General features: G+C 42.9%; 1 protein-coding gene across 2 annotated transcripts in view; it reads right to left on the bottom strand.

The window, feature by feature from the left end:
* Positions 1-18,494, bottom strand: part of LOC132990301 (plexin-A1-like) — a 261,264-nt gene that overhangs the window by 48,917 nt on the left and 193,853 nt on the right. For both annotated transcript variants that reach the window (XM_061058473.1, XM_061058474.1), the window contains exons 12-16: positions 15,908-16,131; positions 8,977-9,128; positions 7,235-7,355; positions 6,208-6,344; positions 2,956-3,123 (exon numbers count right to left, since the gene is read on the bottom strand). In XM_061058473.1, coding sequence (XP_060914456.1) covers positions 2,956-3,123; positions 6,208-6,344; positions 7,235-7,355; positions 8,977-9,128; positions 15,908-16,131 — 802 coding nt within the window. The remainder of the gene's footprint in view (positions 1-2,955; positions 3,124-6,207; positions 6,345-7,234; positions 7,356-8,976; positions 9,129-15,907; positions 16,132-18,494) is intronic.

Raw genomic sequence — 18,494 nt, 5'->3', positions numbered from 1 at the left:
AGCAGAGTCTAATTAAAACTGAGAAGTTTGGCCTGTTAGATTTGAAAATATCCATCTCCTTGAATTTTATTTTATACTCCTGACACTGAATACAAAATAATGTTATGATGTGCCAAAGCAAGTGGAGGAAATATTTAATCCACTATCAGTCAGTCTGACAGTATGATCTGACTGTCAGACTTCGGACAAAGCTCAATGTTAACTTGCATGTTGTTGTCAGCTATGTTTAAATACTGCTTGAGCTTCTCGACTACCTGAAATGTTAAAAAAAAAGTCACCTGACATTATATCGCTGGGCTCCTTATAAGACAGATTCAGGTGGCTGATTATGAAAAGGGGCAATTGAGCAGAGTCAACATTCAAATGCACTTCTTTTGAATAAGATGCTAACACCATCGCCTGGAATGAATCATGGGAATATAAGCAGACTGCACTTCTTTCTAACACGGCCTGTCCTCTGCCTCCTCCTCCTCCCCCCTCCTTCAGCTTGATGTATATTTGTGCTGAGTCCCTCTGTCCCTGTTGCTCCTCTCTTTGTCTAAGCGAGTCTCTTTAGCTCAGGTACATGCTTCAAGGAACAGACAACAAGACAATCAGGATAAACTCTCAGGGATAGCAGGGGGGGAAATCCAACCTCAGCTGTTAGTGTGTTTTTGTTGTTGTCTGATCTTGCATCAACTCCTGCCATCTCCACCTTCTCTTTTTCTGTTCTACCTCGCTCTCTGTTTGCATTTTTCAACCTCTTTTGGCTCTTAACCTCCATCTCACTGACGGTCAAATGTTGTTGACAATATTTCTTCTCTACCGCAGGGATTGCTTAAAAGCTTCCCTGTAATTTGAAATGTATCAAAGAGGGAATAAAAAAGCGAGAAATTGAATATCCATCCATCCATTATCTCTACCGCTTATCCTGTTTGGGGTCGTCGGGGGCTGGAGCCAATCCCAGCTGTCATTGGGCGAGAGGCGGGTTTACACCCTGGCCTGGACTGGCTGCCAGTCAATCACAGGGCAAAATTGAATATATCAAACACAAATAATAGGTAATGGCTGACAGATGATTCACTCATGCTTGGTCACACCAGCATTGAAAACAGCAAAATTTGCTCGCAGTGAATTCTCTGGATTATATCCTGTTGCACTCACACATGCAGGTCCCATGCAGGTACAACCTAATGGTAGCCATTGAGCATGTGCACTGTTGCTGTTACGGTATCCAGTGCCTTGCTTAACGGCACTTTGGCAGCACTTGCTGAAGGAGTGGCAGGCCCCGTACCCGTCTGCTTTACTAACCCGTCCAGTTTGGGAAAAGATTTGAAAATGTAGTTTGAAAATTGCTTTTCTAACCTCTGCTGAAGCCCAAATTCCCCCCACCACCCCACCCCCCCGGGCAGTGTCCCAGAGGAGCACTTGTCATTGATTTATTTTTTTTAAGTGCTCTGCCTTCTTCCTAAATGGAAACTCATCAGCCAAGAACAATGATTATGCACACTCTGTCTTCCCCTATCTCATTGTCTTGCTACCACTCCGGCTATCATCACCTGAGCACAATGACAATGCTCTGCGGGAGCGTGCATGTAGCGCACAAAAGCCGACAAATGAGCGAAATTTGATCCTGTATGATATCAGATCTCAGAGGTTTGTTTTACCCGAGCTAACATGCTATTCAGTAAGAGAGGAAACTGGCTACATTTAAGCCTCCGCTAGCTTCAAGCAACACACTCACTCACAGTTTGGGGCTGTTTGTGTGTTCTCTGGTTTTCTCAGCCAGATGGAGCCGGGATCTGGGGCCAAACATCAGGGACTCTGGGAATCAGTGGGGTGTATGTGTGTGTGTGTGTATGTATGTTTATTTTTCTTTATGTGGGATGGTCACCCCTGGGTGAGCGTCCTGAAGTAGAACTCAACACAACAACACCTTCACAGTGGGGTGTGCAGGGCAGTGATTGGACCTCAGCTGCTTTTTGGCCAGACCTACTGGGCAAAAGGAGCGGGGCAGGATTCATCAACACTCTTCTCTAACAAGCTCGGCATCTACCTGCTACCATCTATGATGAGTCACCACAGGGAGGAAAAGAAGCACAGAGATGGGCAGAGAGGAGCAGGAGGGAAGGAGGGGAAATTTGAAGGAGCAGGGGAAGGAAACAAGGTGTTTTCTAAAGTTGTAGCCCAAAAAAAAAATACAGTTAAAGAACAAAATGAAATCAAATCCAGGTCGTATAAAGCCACATGAGGTTACACATTGTATAGATCCTTGAGTCTGCATCATTTAAACCAACGCCTCTGTTTGAGAGACATACTAGATGACAAGCTGCATCACAGAATCAGACTTCAGAGTTGCATTAATTTCATTAGCTCAGGCAGAGAAAATTGGCATCGGATGATCAGTATAAGCCTCCTCTTCAATCACTAATCACATTTAGTCAATCAATGGTCTGCATAATGATCTCACACTCTACATTTTCTGATCACCCAGCCTGCTACTTCCACTGATCATGATTTTGTCCACTTAGGCATTCTTGTTTGAGCCGGATGAAAAATGTCTAGAGGTGTCGGCAATTTACTCCCATCCAAAACCCCCCACTGTCAGAGCTCTCGACTGGCATTTAAATCTGCTCGGACTGCTTCAAAAACGCTTCCTCAAATTTGCTCTGCTAGCGCCGCTGCATCACAAACATTCGAGTTATGAGTCAGAGTCCAAACTCCAAAAGACTAGACTCAAGGATCTTACATTTCTGAACAAGCATCCTGAAATTAAAACGTCCCAGCATGGACAAAGCATTTGTGCTCCTGTGCTCACTGTAGGAACCCACCAATGGTGCTTGGATTCAATTGAGAAGCAGCAGCCAGTTGTTGCTCGACCTATGCAAAATATCCTCTTCTTACCCAAATCTGTGATTTGGCGCCAAAAGACAGGATATTAAGTCTTGGGGTTTGGACAAAAACCTGACAGCTTACCTTGCAATGCTCCAGTCAGGCTCAATCCTCAGGACAGTGGGGTCCTCGGTGTAGTTAAACTTCACTTCTGGGTTTCTGAGCTCAGCATCATCGATGTCCACCAACACCGATGAACTTCCCGGAGCGAGTCCAGCTGGTGTAACGCACACTATCTCACCGGCATTTCTCCTGTGACGACAAACACGAGAACAGTTCATGAAGGGGATTCAAAAAGTTACATAATTAACACCGTGTGGCAAAGTTGATTGTTTTTTGTTCATTTGGTGCCTGTTTTGACGTAATGTTGATAAAGCGATTGAAGCGATTGAGTGTGTTTCTTTGTCTGACTTCCTGTCTGGGGCGTTTCCATTCTATCCAGCTTGACGCGTGCTTGCAGCGAATTTGAAACGTAACGCCGCTGGCACGCTCCGGAGACGGACCGTCGCGCTCGCTGTGGAAACAGGAGGATTGACTAAAATTGCAGCGAGCAGTGGCGTAGTGCCACAGTGCGCAGGGAGTATGTGGAAGTTGATGGAGTCGGTGCATATTTGACCCCGAGCAGAGCAGATCGGCGCTGCTGGTGCATGCTGTGGAAATACAAGCGTTGATGGGAGCGAACAGCGCCACGGACCACGGCACACAGGAATATGTAGAAATTGTCAGGAAGGCACACTGGGAAATTCCCAACTGGATTGCTTTAAAAAAAATATGAAAGAAAAATACATGTCATGCATATGGCAAGATTATTCATTGTAAGTCGGAACTATTTTAAAGTAAAAATGCATCCATCTAGACAAATAAATACCACATAAAGATGTATTAATGTAGAGATCTGGGACACGAATACACACAGGATTGCAGAAGATAAAAGTGAAGTGTAATAATTGTACAAAAAAAAATCCAAAATGCACACTTCAGACGGAGAGAACAACAGAAGGAAGCCATCAGCCGTCTCCCACAATGAAGCTGTCGAGCAGTGTGATCGCTTTGAAAACAGAATTATAATAATAAAGAGACAATGATTACTTTCTGGTGCCAGAACATTCCTCTAAATACCAAACGTTCAAGCTCAAGTATTGACATATTAAAACGACTTGTTCATTGTGCAAGTAATTAGCAGCATCCAGCCTGGAGGGTTTATTAGTCTCATTCTCTTAAAACTACATCGTTAACACTAATTTGATTAAAATTATTGCGCTTGTGACCGGACACATCCTGAAGTCCTGAAACATGAGCCCTCGCAGGATTAACAGTCGGCCAGTCAGTTGAAGCTCTTTATACAGTTCACCTAATATTAATAATAATGATAAAACAGTAGACTTTTAAAGCACTAGAGGAGGACAACAGAGTTTGTTAGTGGTCGTAGTTGATGTAGATCCGATGAGATTTTAGGCATTTATTAAAGGTGGAGAGTAACGGGAAGTCTCTGATGTTTTTTGAGGGAGAGTGAGAGCGGTAATGGAGAAGACCCTGCCCCCCAAGGACCAATGGTTAGACCTGTAGGGGAGGGGGGGGGGGAACTTGAGGTTTGCGTCAGCAGACTTGAGAGTGTTCCAGTAGTGTTATCATGGTATCTAGATTATAAGCAGATCCATGGACATATGCATTCCTACCTGACATTAATATATGTTGCTTTTGAATCCTGCAGATGAATCAGGAATTTAATATGATGTACCTTTAAATTATTTGCATCATTCATGCGATAATCTCAAAGCACTTCACCTCAGATCACCACTGATTTCACTGATCAGTGTCTTCTTTGGATTTGTTTTAATTCTCTTTGTAGAATGTATGTATGTACCTCAAGGTGACTGCTATGAAGGAAGCCTCAATAAAAAGGTTGACTTAATAAGGTACTGTGTCCACTAAGGCTGTTTTTGTGTTCTTAGATTTCAGGCCTTAGCGTCTGCTGTTTTTTTTTGTCGAAGCGCTTGCAGCACTCTGAGTTGAAAAACATTTCAACATTTGGAACAGTGTCAAGCTCAACCTTCACCGACAAATCAAAATTAAGAAGCGTCGGGACGTCTGATGCCAGCTTTGTCAACAACAATGGCGGAGGAGAAACTAATCAGATCTCTTTATTGTGACCAGATGCAACACAGAAAGTGATGGAGGGTTTAGTGCAGGAGGAAGAGAACCGGGTTGAAACAAAAGCGGAGCACTGAAGTCATGTTTCATGAAGTTTCTACCTCCGATGATTGCTGCAATGACAAGGATCAACGGCACCAGTCACAAACACTTGGGGAGGGATGGAAAGAGTTTGTGTGTGTGCGTGTGTTTGTGTGTGTGAGTGTGTGTGCTTGTCCAAGCCTGCATGTCTCAAAGGCAAAATAACATTTTCAATCGCAGTCTTGAGTGCAGTCCCCAGCAGCTACATTATCTAATATGTATTTAGCACAGTTGAGTGGTGGCTGCTTTTCTGGGCCATGACTTCACAGCAGAAGAGTGTGTGTGTGTGTGTGTGTGTGTGTGTGTGTGTGTGTGTGTGTGCGTACACTTCAATATAGAGTTGCACATTGTATTTTGCCTCTGTATACCATGGTTGTTGCACAGAGATGGAGAGAGTGAGAGAGAAAAAAAAAGAAGCGAGAGAAAATCTACAACATCCACTCTCCAAAGGCCCCCATGGCCGGTAACCATAGCAACCTCATTCACAAAGAACCCACGCTCCCGGCAACCGCTCACAAGACGCCACAAACACAGGCGCACAGTGGGGATGCGACAGATAAAGACCGAGTGGAGGTGAGCGGACAGTCGTGATGAAGAGGAATCTGTTGGATTATTTTGTGAGGAGGCTGCAGCACCGGGCGCCGACTGCTGTCAGAGCTGACTGCTGTCAAAGCTAGCATACAGAGGCTTCAATGGAGATTAGCTACGAGAGGCTAATCCAAGCGTTTGACATGCAAGCAACTGTGGTGATAGTTTGGACTTTTTACAATTATTTTGTACCGTGTGTGTGCAAACAAAAAGAAGCTGTGTGTCTGCAAGCAACAAGATTCAAAGCATCCAAACCTGACACGCTGATTACATGTGCAGCTTTTTGCTCTACACAAATCTCCTAATGCAGAATGTTTATTTATGCACATATTTCCTTTATCGTCATGTATCATCTCCACTACCTCCAGACATAATTATGAATTTGTGTTACCGTTCCAAGCACCGTTATTGGTCCCCACTCTTATCTAAATCCTGCTCTCCTCCGCCGTGATGGTCCAATTTCCCCACAGGAAGATTTATAATTTAATTCCGAGACATAAAAAGCGTTTTCCTTACTTTTTAAAGTAGCACGGCTGCGGCCCTATGCTGACAGACACGTAGCTGCCTGCGTTGAGGTAGCTTCCCTCTATGGTGACTCTCGTGCCGCCAGAAATTGGGCCCTGAGATGGCACGATACGGGTAAAGAATGGAGTCTGGAGGGGAGAATAAAACAACAACAACAACAACAGGTAATATAGATGGGATTACAGAAAGAAGCATCCTCACAAACATGAAGAGGACATCAAGGAAATAGGAATTTAATTTGAAACAGGAAATTTGAAAATGACAGAAAGCACATGTTTGACATCATTTACTTGAAATATATCAATTTAATCATAACACAGGTTAACATAAGGTTTATTTATGGGCTTTTTATGCCTCCATTTAGAGATAGGACAGTGTACAGAGTCGGAAATCAGGGAGAGAGAAAGAGAGAGAGAGAGAGAGAGAGAGAGAGAGAGGGGAGGAATGACATGCAGGGAAAGGAGTCACAGGTATGACTCAAACCGCAGGACTACAGCCTCTGCACACGGGGTGTGAGCACCAATCACCGGGCCACCAGCACCCCATAGCTATCTTTTTTATTAGTAGTAATAAGCCAAAGTCACAAAGTTAATAAAACAACCTTTGAACTGGGGCTCTAAGCACTGATCTCTGCTTCAAAAATTGCTGAGTTTTACTTTTCTGGACCCAAAATTATAACAAATTCTATGACATGGTGATCGCCTGTTAAAACTAACTGTGTGGGGCGCTGGTGGTTAGTGCCCGTGCCCCCCATGAACAGAGGCTATAATCCTCCAAGAGAGCGGCCCAAGTTGGAATCTGACCTTTGACTCCTTTTCTACATATCATTCCCCACTCTCTCTCTCTCCCTGATCTCTGACTCTATCCACTCTCCTGTCTCTACATAAAGGCATAAAAAGGACAAAAATAGTTTAAGTTCTTACTGACTGGAAGTTTTATCAAAGCAGAGTGCTTTATTTAGTCCTCATGAGCCATGTAGAAAGGGTTATCTAAAAAGGTCCTTTTGTATGTTCCTTACCACAAAGGTGAACGGCCTTGGCGACAGGGCTCGGTAGTCGTTGACGCAGTCCCTCACACACACCTCCACCTGAGCTTCTTGGACACGGTAGCTGGTGGCGTCGTTCAGCAGGCACACTATTCTGTTAGGACAGAGAAATAGAAAGCATTAAAGGTCAGGGGCAGGTGATTTGTTCCCATTTTTTTTTTTGTGTGTTTTTGTGTTTTTCTTTGAAGCAGGGTCGTATGAGGTACTTGTCAATGGAAAGTATATCAGCCACAGGAGATGCCGGTCAGCACTGCCCCTTTAAGGAGAGACCGGCCTTGCGTAGCAACGCAGAAGCTAGGCTATACGTCTATGCAGAGAGGGCCTTATGCGCAACGTAACATTGGGGTAAATGTACCCTATACTAAGACAATTCTCAGTGCTGTATTTTGCTTTAGCACTACTTTGGCACAGCACACTCGTGTTCCTCCGCCTGCAGCAAACCAATCACCTGTTTTTTGGTCTGTGGGCTTGAAAAGAGGCCACATAACAGCTAAAAAGTCAGCAAATTTTACTGCTAATATGAAGCTGTTTATCGTGGATACAAGAGGATAATTTTTTCTAAGTACATCCCAGATTTTAACAGGTACAACATCTTGATAATTATTTCAAATTCAGCCTCAAATTGGGCTTAAAACGACTTAATTTAACAACAAGTGCCTTTATTATGGGTTTTTGAAACAAACATTGGAACAATATAATATGAAACAATCAGCGGCGATTTATAACAAATGCTATCTAAAGACACAAAAAAGTAGGTCTAGACCTAAGTCTTTGTTATACTATTTACATATTTTACAATAAAACAGCATACTTATAGAGTAAGCGAATTCAAGTGCAAAATTCAACATAACATCCAACATAAAGTAACATGCTAACATGGTAACAAGCTAATTTGTGTATGCCTGATGAAGTAAATTGGGGGTTTTACAGTATTCAGCTGCAGTCCGTGTGCAATGTGCTGAACACTCAACAAGATGAATCAAACCATGACCACAGTAAGAAACATTTGCATAACACACATTGCAGCAACATATCTGTCAGAAAAAAAGCCGACAGAAAAACAGGGATGAAATGTCTGCAATGATGGGTGAAAATATTAAACAAAGACATGTTCGAGGTGGTGCAGGGGGAAATCAGGAAGAATATGTAAAATAAGTCATGTGTGTGTGTGTAATACTTGAATAGAGATGCCCTCCATCTCAACATGCATCATTTCCCAACTAAGTGCACTACAGAGAGATTGTTTGATCTGCGTGAACTCAATTCCTCAGCCGTGGAGGACCCTGCAGAGGAGTAAATGTCAGGATGGAGGGATGGGAAAAATAAAGGAAAGAGCATATTGTAGGGAGTAATGGAGGGGAAAACAGATGGAATTTACACACACACACACACACACACACACACACACACACACACACACACACACACACACACACACACACACACACAGACAGACACACAAAAAAAACCTGATGTCACTACATGTTCAGCTGCTGGATGAGGATGTTTGAGCACCTACATGAATGTTGATTGATTGGTCGGGATGAGATCCGCCTTTGGAGTGTGTGCCCTCAGAACTGGGATTGTGTGTGTTTCTGCCCGTGTGTGTATCCAAACACATTCATCTGTTCTTGTTTTTCTCATTTTGCACATTTTTGTTTTGGCCACACATGTGGATCTGGTTTACGGATGGTGTCCTCTGTTCCTTGTCTTACCTCTCTGCGCTCACATACTCCTCCTCGATGGGCACACAGGGCACCTTGCCCAGCCTGACACCCATCTGGATGTCTCTGAACTGCAGCCCGAGGTTTTCCCCCAGGATGGTCACCCTGGTTCCACCTTGGCGGGGTCCCGTCTCAGGGAACAACTGGACCAAGAAAACCATGCGAGAAAGGACAGAGGAGGAGAAGACAGAGGAATAGGAGAGGAAAGGAAGAGAGAGAAGGAGACATAAGATACAAAGGAAGTCTCTTTTACATGCATACACTCACACACACATATTGAGGAATCATAATATATCCACATTTTCACATGTTCTACCATTTTAACTAGTTTAAAATCCCAACAAAAATGACTAGGCAAAGAAAACCTCACGCAAACATGCATAAAAACATTCAACTCACATACACACACATACACACACACACCGTTCAGAGTTGCCCATATCAGTTGATTTAAGTTTTAATGAAGAAAAATCTCCCTCTTGGCTCCGAAAAACAATGAAAATGAGATAAAGAGGGTGAAAACAACAGCCTGCGCTGACACACAGAACCAAACCGGCTTCGTCTAATTGAAACTTATTACGCTGGCTTGGCTTCGTCGGCGGGGCTGCGGCGGTGTTAACGCTCAGGCGCGCCGTCGGACCATAATGTGATTTATCTAGCCAGATTATGGCGCGTAACGGGGACAGGTGTGCTGTGACAAAACAAATATGGTGACTGATGGACGGTGGCTGTCACAAACACTCACACACACACACACACACACAACTACACAACTGCATACACACGCCTCAGCACGGACAAACCTAATCCTTAACAAGCATCACGAGGTAATTATGTGTAATATGTCCACTGCCCTGTTCTCCTGCAGCGCTCGGCTGAGCAGACAGAGACGTGTGGAAATGCAAACTCAGGCAGCAGCAGTATGAAGGCATTGTCTTAATGCCATCGACAGAAAAACACATAAAAAAAACGTAACTTTTCAACAGTGTGGTGAATTAGAAGAAATACGGAACCTTTGTGAATATGGTTGCTATGGTTACCGGCCCTGGGCCTTTGGAGAGTGGATCTTATTTTCACAACTCTTCCCATGCCACACATGTTATTAATTTACTCAGATGTAGAAATTAAAAGGAAAAGGGGAAAACGATCATGACCATTTCAAAAGTTTTTTTTTTTTTTTTAAAGATTTATTTTTGGGCTTTTTACGCCTTTACTCTAGAGACAGGACAGTGGATAGAGACGGAAATCAGGGAGTAATGATATGCGGGAAAAGGAGCCACCGGTCAGATTCAAACCCTTTGAGGACTATGGCCTCTGTCCATGGGTCAGGTGAACTAACCATTGGGCTTCCAAAAGATTCAACTGAAAAAATGAAATTGGCAGTGAAGATGGTACGTAACAAAAATGAAATTGAAAACTAACCAAAATTCCAAAGCTGAATATAAATGCAGAAAAAAAGAAGATCGTGTGACGTAATAATCACAGCGATATCCTTCTGAATGTATGAAGTTATGTGATGGAGTTTGAAAACTTCTACATTTGATTCAACTATATAAAATAATGGACTAAAGAGACAGAGGAACACAGAGTGAGAGCAGTCTGGACGGGGATAATGCAGCCTACTATTTGGAGGCAGACTCACATTGGAACCTCAGGCGCCAGTAGAGCCTCAGCACTTTGGTTCTACAAACACAATAGCTGGTAAACACTGAGCGGAGCGAGTAGCCATCAAGCTCTAGGGTACGTTATGGACAACAGATGTCGGGGTGTGGAAATGGGGCCTCAGATGGTTTTGGAAGAATGAAGCTACGATACCACAAAACACAATATCAGCCAGCCACCAAGCCCTGGGATATAAACAGTGGCAGAGCCACAGACAGAGAGGCAACAGAAAGAGAAAGAAAAGTACTTTTTAAGGGGGTTACCGCCATTAAGTGAGGGGGGCATCGTAAAGGGGACCAATGGAGACTATGGGAACAATATATAACAATGTAAACACACACAACCCTGCAGTGGAAAATGTGTTTATTCTGCAAATCCAACATAAACTATTTATCAGTTATGAGACTATGCAATTTTGGAAACGAATGTGCAAAGCTATATATGATCAACGTATTGAGAGTCATCCATGGCCATCCATATCGTCATGCCGACAAACCACCCTGCATGAAACTGTACTTTTAACTGGCAATGTTTTCCAAAGTCTTTGTGTGAATCGTTTCAAAAGAGAGCAGAGGTAAAGCACAGATTGCAACTGAATCCTAGTCAAATGGCTAGTTCTCAGTCATCCAGGTCATGGTAAATTTGAAGCTTAGTCCAAATGCAACTGGACTGGTTGAAAATCTTGAACCAGTCCTGTTGCCTTTGGATCAAGCTTTGAAGTTAAAATCAACTGTCTTGGCTGTGTTGAAACCTCTGTGTTACCTCAAAAGCCACGCCCCCTCACTAACATCCACTTGCGCGCATGCTCCAGAAGCCTAAAGACAATTTCAACCAACCCTGCCTGTAATGTAAGTATTTAAAGTCATGATTTGTGGAGACGGAGAGGGAGATAAGTTATATTAATTTGTTTGTGGGTATGAGTGTGTAAACTTCGTGCCACCCAATTTAGGCCACCAGAGTCAGTTTGGCTGTGTCCCTGACTTTACAAAACAACACCCATTACAAATTTGACAATTGAGTTCCCTGTCCTCTGTGAAATCTGAAAGTTTGGTCAACATTTAAAGCTCAGAAATGTATACAACAATCACTGAATTTGCTGCTAAGCCGCTGAAGTAGCCCTGGTGCCTGCGGTGGCTTCAAAATAATTTATCGTACATATTTGTAAAAGCATAGTTGACGTTTTGGTAGCTTGGGCATATTTGTGCAGGATATCAGCTCATGCTTTCAGCAGTAATATAGCGATGGAAATCAATTTGAAACAGGAAATCCCAGCATACCTCAGAAACATTTGAAGGGGGGTGGGGGCAATGAAGGCAAAATGACATTTCTGGGTGCAGCTTGGTTAACCAAATGTAAGTAGGGCTGCCAATCAAACACAGATGCTTAGCATACTTCATGGAACAACAAGACTTAAATGTAAGCTCTACTATGATACAATAAGATCTCTGGTATGTTTCTGAAACAGATCACTAACACTTCATAGCTTTTTACCCCCCAAAAATGCCATGGTTGGTGACCACTGTATCATTTCTGTGATCCCAAAGATTTCCATTAGAACCTCACTACTTCTTGGAAGAAACGAAATGTGGCACCACAGAGCAAATAAGCCTGTGCTTACTAAGCTCGTGGGCATGCAGGCGGACGCCACAGTGTGGAAATGAGACCTGGAGCAGCTTTGGACTCGTGTTGCAGTGATTTACCACAACAGTATCGCCTTAACGGAACCACCACTCTTTGGAGAATGCAAACGAAAGACGCCCTGAAGCGTAAGACCACACCTCTGGCGGTTTTGGAAAGGAAAGTGATCTGATACAACACAAACACATTTGAGTACTAATTAGCAAGCCTGAGGACACAACTGCAAGGGTAATAGATAAAGTAATGCCATGCAAGCAGCCAAACCGATCTCCATTGAAACGAGGATGCATGCACGTACATCACAATCTCTGCCAGATACTAACCACTAAGCACAAGACCCTGGAGCTCAGCAGCAAATATCGTATTCACAAGGAATGTCAATTTTGTTATGATTCCATTAACGCGTCGTGTGGTTGCCTCTGGAAGTTAAGTCTCTTTTGTAGAGAATCAAAGCTGAAATTTAGAATGAATTTGTGCAAAAATTGGAAAAATGCAAAAGAAGAGTTCCCTCCACCGAGTCGGTTACTTTAGACACATAGTTGGAGATATCACAGTTTGTGTCTTCTTCCTGTGGTCTGGCCCCGCTTACTGGCAGTTTCCACAGGATCCTCATGTGATTGCGCTCTGTCTGTGCTGCGCAATATGGACCTGATCGGGCCCTCTTTAGTCAACGCTAGTGTTTACACTGCACGCTCCACAGTCAGTCTCCGGCACCTGCAAGTAGCGGCACTCAGCGTGGAAACGTAAGTCCAGCTTCTCTTGGCTTTGAGCTAATCTGCCTATGCTTCAGAAATCGACCCAGTCAGGTTGGGTATGAGCTGTAGGATGGACCAAAACCATTTTGGAGAAAAAACACTGCAAACATGGATATTCTTGCAATGACTCCACCATCAGCCTTCAGTCTCTTTGTACCTGCTTTCCAGATATTGCAACACCCGTTCAACCTCAAATCACTTCATTCTCGCAACTCCCAAACGTTTTTTTTCCTCTTTAGTCATAAGCCTTTGACTTCATATAAAACCCAGTTCCAATCATTCCCTGGCAGGTTGTTGAAGTTGCTGTTCTCCTTTTGATTTCCAGCCTTTGTTCTGCCTGACTGTTTGATCACTCTTGTCTGGCTCTGACCCTTGCCTGTCTCAGTCTATGTATCTTCAGTTTTGTTTTGAAACAATAAAAATACAGCTGTCTCTGTTGTCTGCATTTGGGTCCTTCCCCTGTTGCTTCTCTTGCATGAGCCGTTACAGGGATGAAGCTTTGCATTACTGTAATGTAGTCTATGGGGAACGGTGTTGAACGAGCACTGGATCAAATGAATAATTTTCATCTTCCCTGCGTTTGGTCTTTCCTTATGAAAACAACCAATGAAGAATCAACTGGAAGTAGAGTACTGTGTTGTAACTCTGTGGTCGTTCAGCGTTTATATTGCAGTCCCGACCATGGCAGCCACATCAAATCGTCAATATTATAGCAGTGGTTTTCTGGTGGTCTGTCATCCAACCTATACACACACACACACACACACACACACACACACACACACACACACACACACACACACTGTGTATGCATGTGTGTGTGTGTGTGTGTGTGTGTGTTCTGTAACATAGTAATCCTGCTGTGGTCTGAGCTGAAACCATTACCACATGAACCATGGAAGTCCAGCAGCTGTTGAAAACTTGGGGAAGTTGTTTATGTGGTCAGAAACTAGCTTGGGAATTCTGCTTCGGCGCTCCAACAGAGCAGGGATAACTGTCAGAATACTGACTTAAAGAAAGAGAGTCATAGACAAATCAATGAATCATGATAAGGACAAAATCTGATATTGATTACATGACTTTAACTTCATGCTTTTCCCAACAGCATTTATTACTCCTATTCTTTCTACACTTTTACAGCTCTACAATAAAAACAATGGAATACTCCTTTCTCCTTCTTTTGCCCTTGTCTTCACACAAACAGGATCATGGATAAACAGGTACACATTTGTCTATACATGGAGATGCATTTTGATGGCGGATATGTGACAATAGACGCAGCCTCTCTCAAACACAGCGAGCATTACTTTGCAGCAGTCGTGCAACACAAGAGTTGAATTTGTCAGCAGGTTTGGGGACGTCAGATAAAAGACACAAAACTCTCACTAACAACAACTAGAAGAAACATGGAGAATGTGTTGAAAAAGGCTCCTTATGTAACCTTTTCCTCTCATCACATTCATGTTAAATCATTTTCTTGTCATCTCAACAATTAACCGTCAACTCAAAGTTGTACAGGCTTATCATTATGTTACGTATGTGGCAATAGACGTTAAGAGAGACGAAGGATCAGAAACTCACCATATCTCACTACACAGATCCAACAATAGTGTCAGAAACAATTGCAGGACCTTCGAGTGACGCATGACTCGTATCAAGAAAAGAAACCCACAGTGTACCGAGATGACACTGAAAGGTTGAGAAAAAATGTTCATTGCTGCTTGATTTTTAGTCAAAATAGATATTTGCAAGAAAAGGAATGGTATTACTTGTTGAATTAAGTCCAGAGGATTTAGTGAGACTTAATGCTCTATAAATAATGGGAAAAGATAAGAACAAGCTAAAAAATGCTGAATCAAGATACGCCTCTGAATCATTAGAAAAAACATTATCATGCCATCTGATTAAAATATATTTTTTTAATTAGGACGTTGGCTTCAATTTCTTTAAACTGTTAAATAAAGTTTTGCTGGTTTGATTTAAAGGAGCACTATGCAACACGTCTCAAAATCAGTCAGGAATGAATGAACCTCAAATCTATGTGACCAATTCTAGATTTTGAACCTAACAGCTTTTGAAACATCGACACTCAGAGAGACGGTGACGCGTAAAAGACGAGCGTACCTCAAAAGACAGTTTAAAAAGAGGATCAAAACCAAACAAACCTCTACGCGCCTCTGCCTCCCGAGTACCAGATTGATGTAACACAGAGTAATAATACCATTTCTGTGCCAAGGGCAGGCGCAAGGTCCCAACATGGGAGCACATTAAAATAGAGCAGCTTTTCGCTCTCAGTTCAGGACACGTAGCGCTGTCGTGACCACGGGGGCCTCGAGAAAAGAGGGCTGACGCAACGGCCCATCAAGGTTCACCGGGCTTGGATCTCGGCAGGTGACGTTACACTCCTCGTGAGTTGAAGAGATCATGAAGTGGCGCTCAAAGAAGCTCTGCCACTCTGTCTTTGTAGTGGATTTTTACAACTGTGACATGGAGGGTCGTTTTGATTAGAAGAGTTGAATCGTTGCTTAATTGCCATTTCATTGCTATGGAGATTCACCCGAATTCATCTTGATAAATAGGAACAACTATTTCATGTAAACAAGCAATGAATTCTCAATAAGCGTTGGTACATTTTTAAACTGTTGCATGGAGGCCTGGGGGTTTCATTGTAAACATTTCTGATGAGCTACCATCTGTCCTCAGATTAATTGGTGCTAATTATGTCCTGAAAATATTTTAAGATTTTAGTTTTTTGGGGATTCTGAGCAGACATATTGAAACATAGCTATTGTGTAAAACATGAAGAACGGCAGATGATATAATCGTGTTAATGAAACCATACCAAGACGCCTACACACGCTTCTTACCTTGGTGATCTTTGGGTGGGTGCAGCGGCTGTTTCCAGAGGTGGCGTGCATCCACCCTCCACCTTCAGCCAGCTGCAGAGGGAGGTGGGAGTTTCCTCCGCCTGTACACTCCTGCCTGAGGGAGCACTTCCTGTCCTGGACACACCAACCACATTCGAACCTGGGGTCCGCCTTCAGGCACATACCGCAGCTGTCCCGCAGCGCTCTGCACTTGTACAGGTGGGCTGGTTGACAGACAGGGAAAGAGACAGATTCTGAATGAGTGGAGTTATTTCATTGGCTGCTATGAAGGCCCAACCTTAACTTTTAGTGACAATATGGCTCCGACCAATACGAGGAAAAACACAGATAGCAGCACCAATGTATGGACCTAAGATAAAGAAAAATAAAGGACTGGCATACTTACAAACAAGCTTACTAAAGCAGCTGAATTCAGATCAGCCGTGCCACATCTAGCTAAAAAAAAGGCTAATTTATCATGACAAGATTTATGTTTAGCATCAAGGGCATGAACTTAATCCAGAGAGAAAGTCAAAATCATTTTCTACCCAAAGTGTTCCTCATATCATTATTTCATAGGCCAGTCTTTGTGCACTTCACAAACGCCACACACCTCCACACATGCCTCACACCTCCACACATTTATTTTTGCAGTGTTGGCAATGGATAAAGGTCGTCCTGAACCCGTCCTAATTCTGCTTTCTGTTGTTGTCATTTTTTTTTTGAAGTCATTATTATCTTAGGTGGCACTAAGCCCAAGTTGTTGCCTCACAACCCTCGCTGTAAAATGTCAGGGGCAGTTTGTTTTGCCCAGGGATAAAAAGATGGCTAAATTCTTGCTAAACTATTCTTTGTATGAATGTGCAGCCATTAGCAGCCTTTGTCAAACCTTTTTTTTAAGCTTGCAAGTTGCTAGCTTTTGTTGTGTCACACAGAAACAAGATTTTGAAAAGTTAACATACATAATGCAAGATAATACAATTCCTCCTAAAACAGGTAGTTACAGTCCTCAGCTTGTGAGTTAGCTAACTCAAGTGCAGTGGGATCGTAACTCTAATTTCTCTCTCTCTTTGTCCTCTTTGAGTTAAATAACTTGCATACTCGTCTATAATTCAACTACTTTTTTTTACATTTGGAGTCTAGTCGCAGTCATGTGCATGCCTGCTAGGGTTGGCGTCCTCATGTGCTTTGCATGAGTTTCGTTTTAATGAATATGTTGGGGAAGCTTGAGCACAATTTGGGGGTTTCTGCACTGAGATGATCGTATGAGAGATGTACAATCTTTAAAACTCAAACTAAAAATGATGCTTTTCTTGCTGGTATCCCTCCAAAAAACCCATCCATCCATCTATACCGCTTTTCCCGTTTGGATCGAAGGGGGGCTGGAGCCGATTCCAGCTGTCATTGGGCGAGAGGCGGGGTTACACCCTGGACTGGTCGCCAGTCAATCACATGGCTGACATATAGAGACAGACAACCTGTCACACTCACATTCACACCTACAGGGAATTATAGAGTCAGCAGTTAACCTAACGTGCATGTCATTGGACTGTGGGAGGAAGGCGGAGAGAACCCACACATGCACGGGGAGAACATGCAAACTCCACACAGAGAGGCTCCTGTCAGACGGGGATTCAAACCAGGAACCTCCTCCCTGCTGGGGGACAGAGCTAACCACTGCAGCCCCTCCTAAAAATGTGACACAATAAACTGCATTTAACTTTACATTTTCTTTTATTACTAGAGGTAAATGTTTGACACCACAAAGTTAAATTAGTTGTTTATTTGAAAGACAGCCACATCTACAAGAAGAAGTATGACAGTCAGTAATCAGGAGTGTGTGTGTCTGTTTGAGACAGAACAGAGGATCAGCATCCATGAATGTTAATCGTCCGACTAACAACCTATACCTTTAGTTTGTGGGAATTACTATTTGAAGGCTGTGAGGAAGAGAAAATAACTGTTTCAATGGATAAATACATAAAAAAATTAAATAATGAGCAAGCGTCCTACGGGGATATTACAGAAATTAATTCGACAGGTAATGTCTTCCAACGCCAATAGGGGATTGATAATTGGATGTGTAAAAAAAAAAGAAAAAACCCGAAACTCTGCAGAGTGGAAAAAGTCATTAAAAGTAAAAAAAAAAAAAAAAAAAAAAAAAATGAATTAAGACATGGATAAATAAATAATCAAACCTCAAAAACCTGAGCGGAGCGAGAGGAGGAAGATGAAAGGGAGCAGGGAGGAGGGGGACGGGAGGGGAGGGGAGGGGTATAAATTTTAGCCGCGCTTGTTAACAAAACAGCAACAAGAATTGTTATGAATTTAAAGATGGTGAGGCCCCCGAGAGGACAACGGAATTAGAGAACAGAGCGAGGCGGAGTGAGAGAGGTTGAGATAAAACGAGCGGGAAGAAAAAAAAGAGATCGCAAAGACAAATAAAGGAGACACATGCAAACAAGTGCATGGATGAGTTTTTTTTATTTTAATTTTGTTACTGTTCGTCTTGTGTTAAACTCTGTCATAATTATCTGTCACTGATGCTACAGAGTCCTTACCTGCAGGCAGGTTTGTGTGCTGTCAC

The sequence above is a fragment of the Labrus mixtus genome, chromosome 15, assembly GCF_963584025.1.
Source record: "Labrus mixtus chromosome 15, fLabMix1.1, whole genome shotgun sequence".
NCBI lineage: Eukaryota > Metazoa > Chordata > Actinopteri > Labriformes > Labridae > Labrus > Labrus mixtus.
This window is presented reverse-complemented; position numbering and strand designations above follow the sequence as displayed.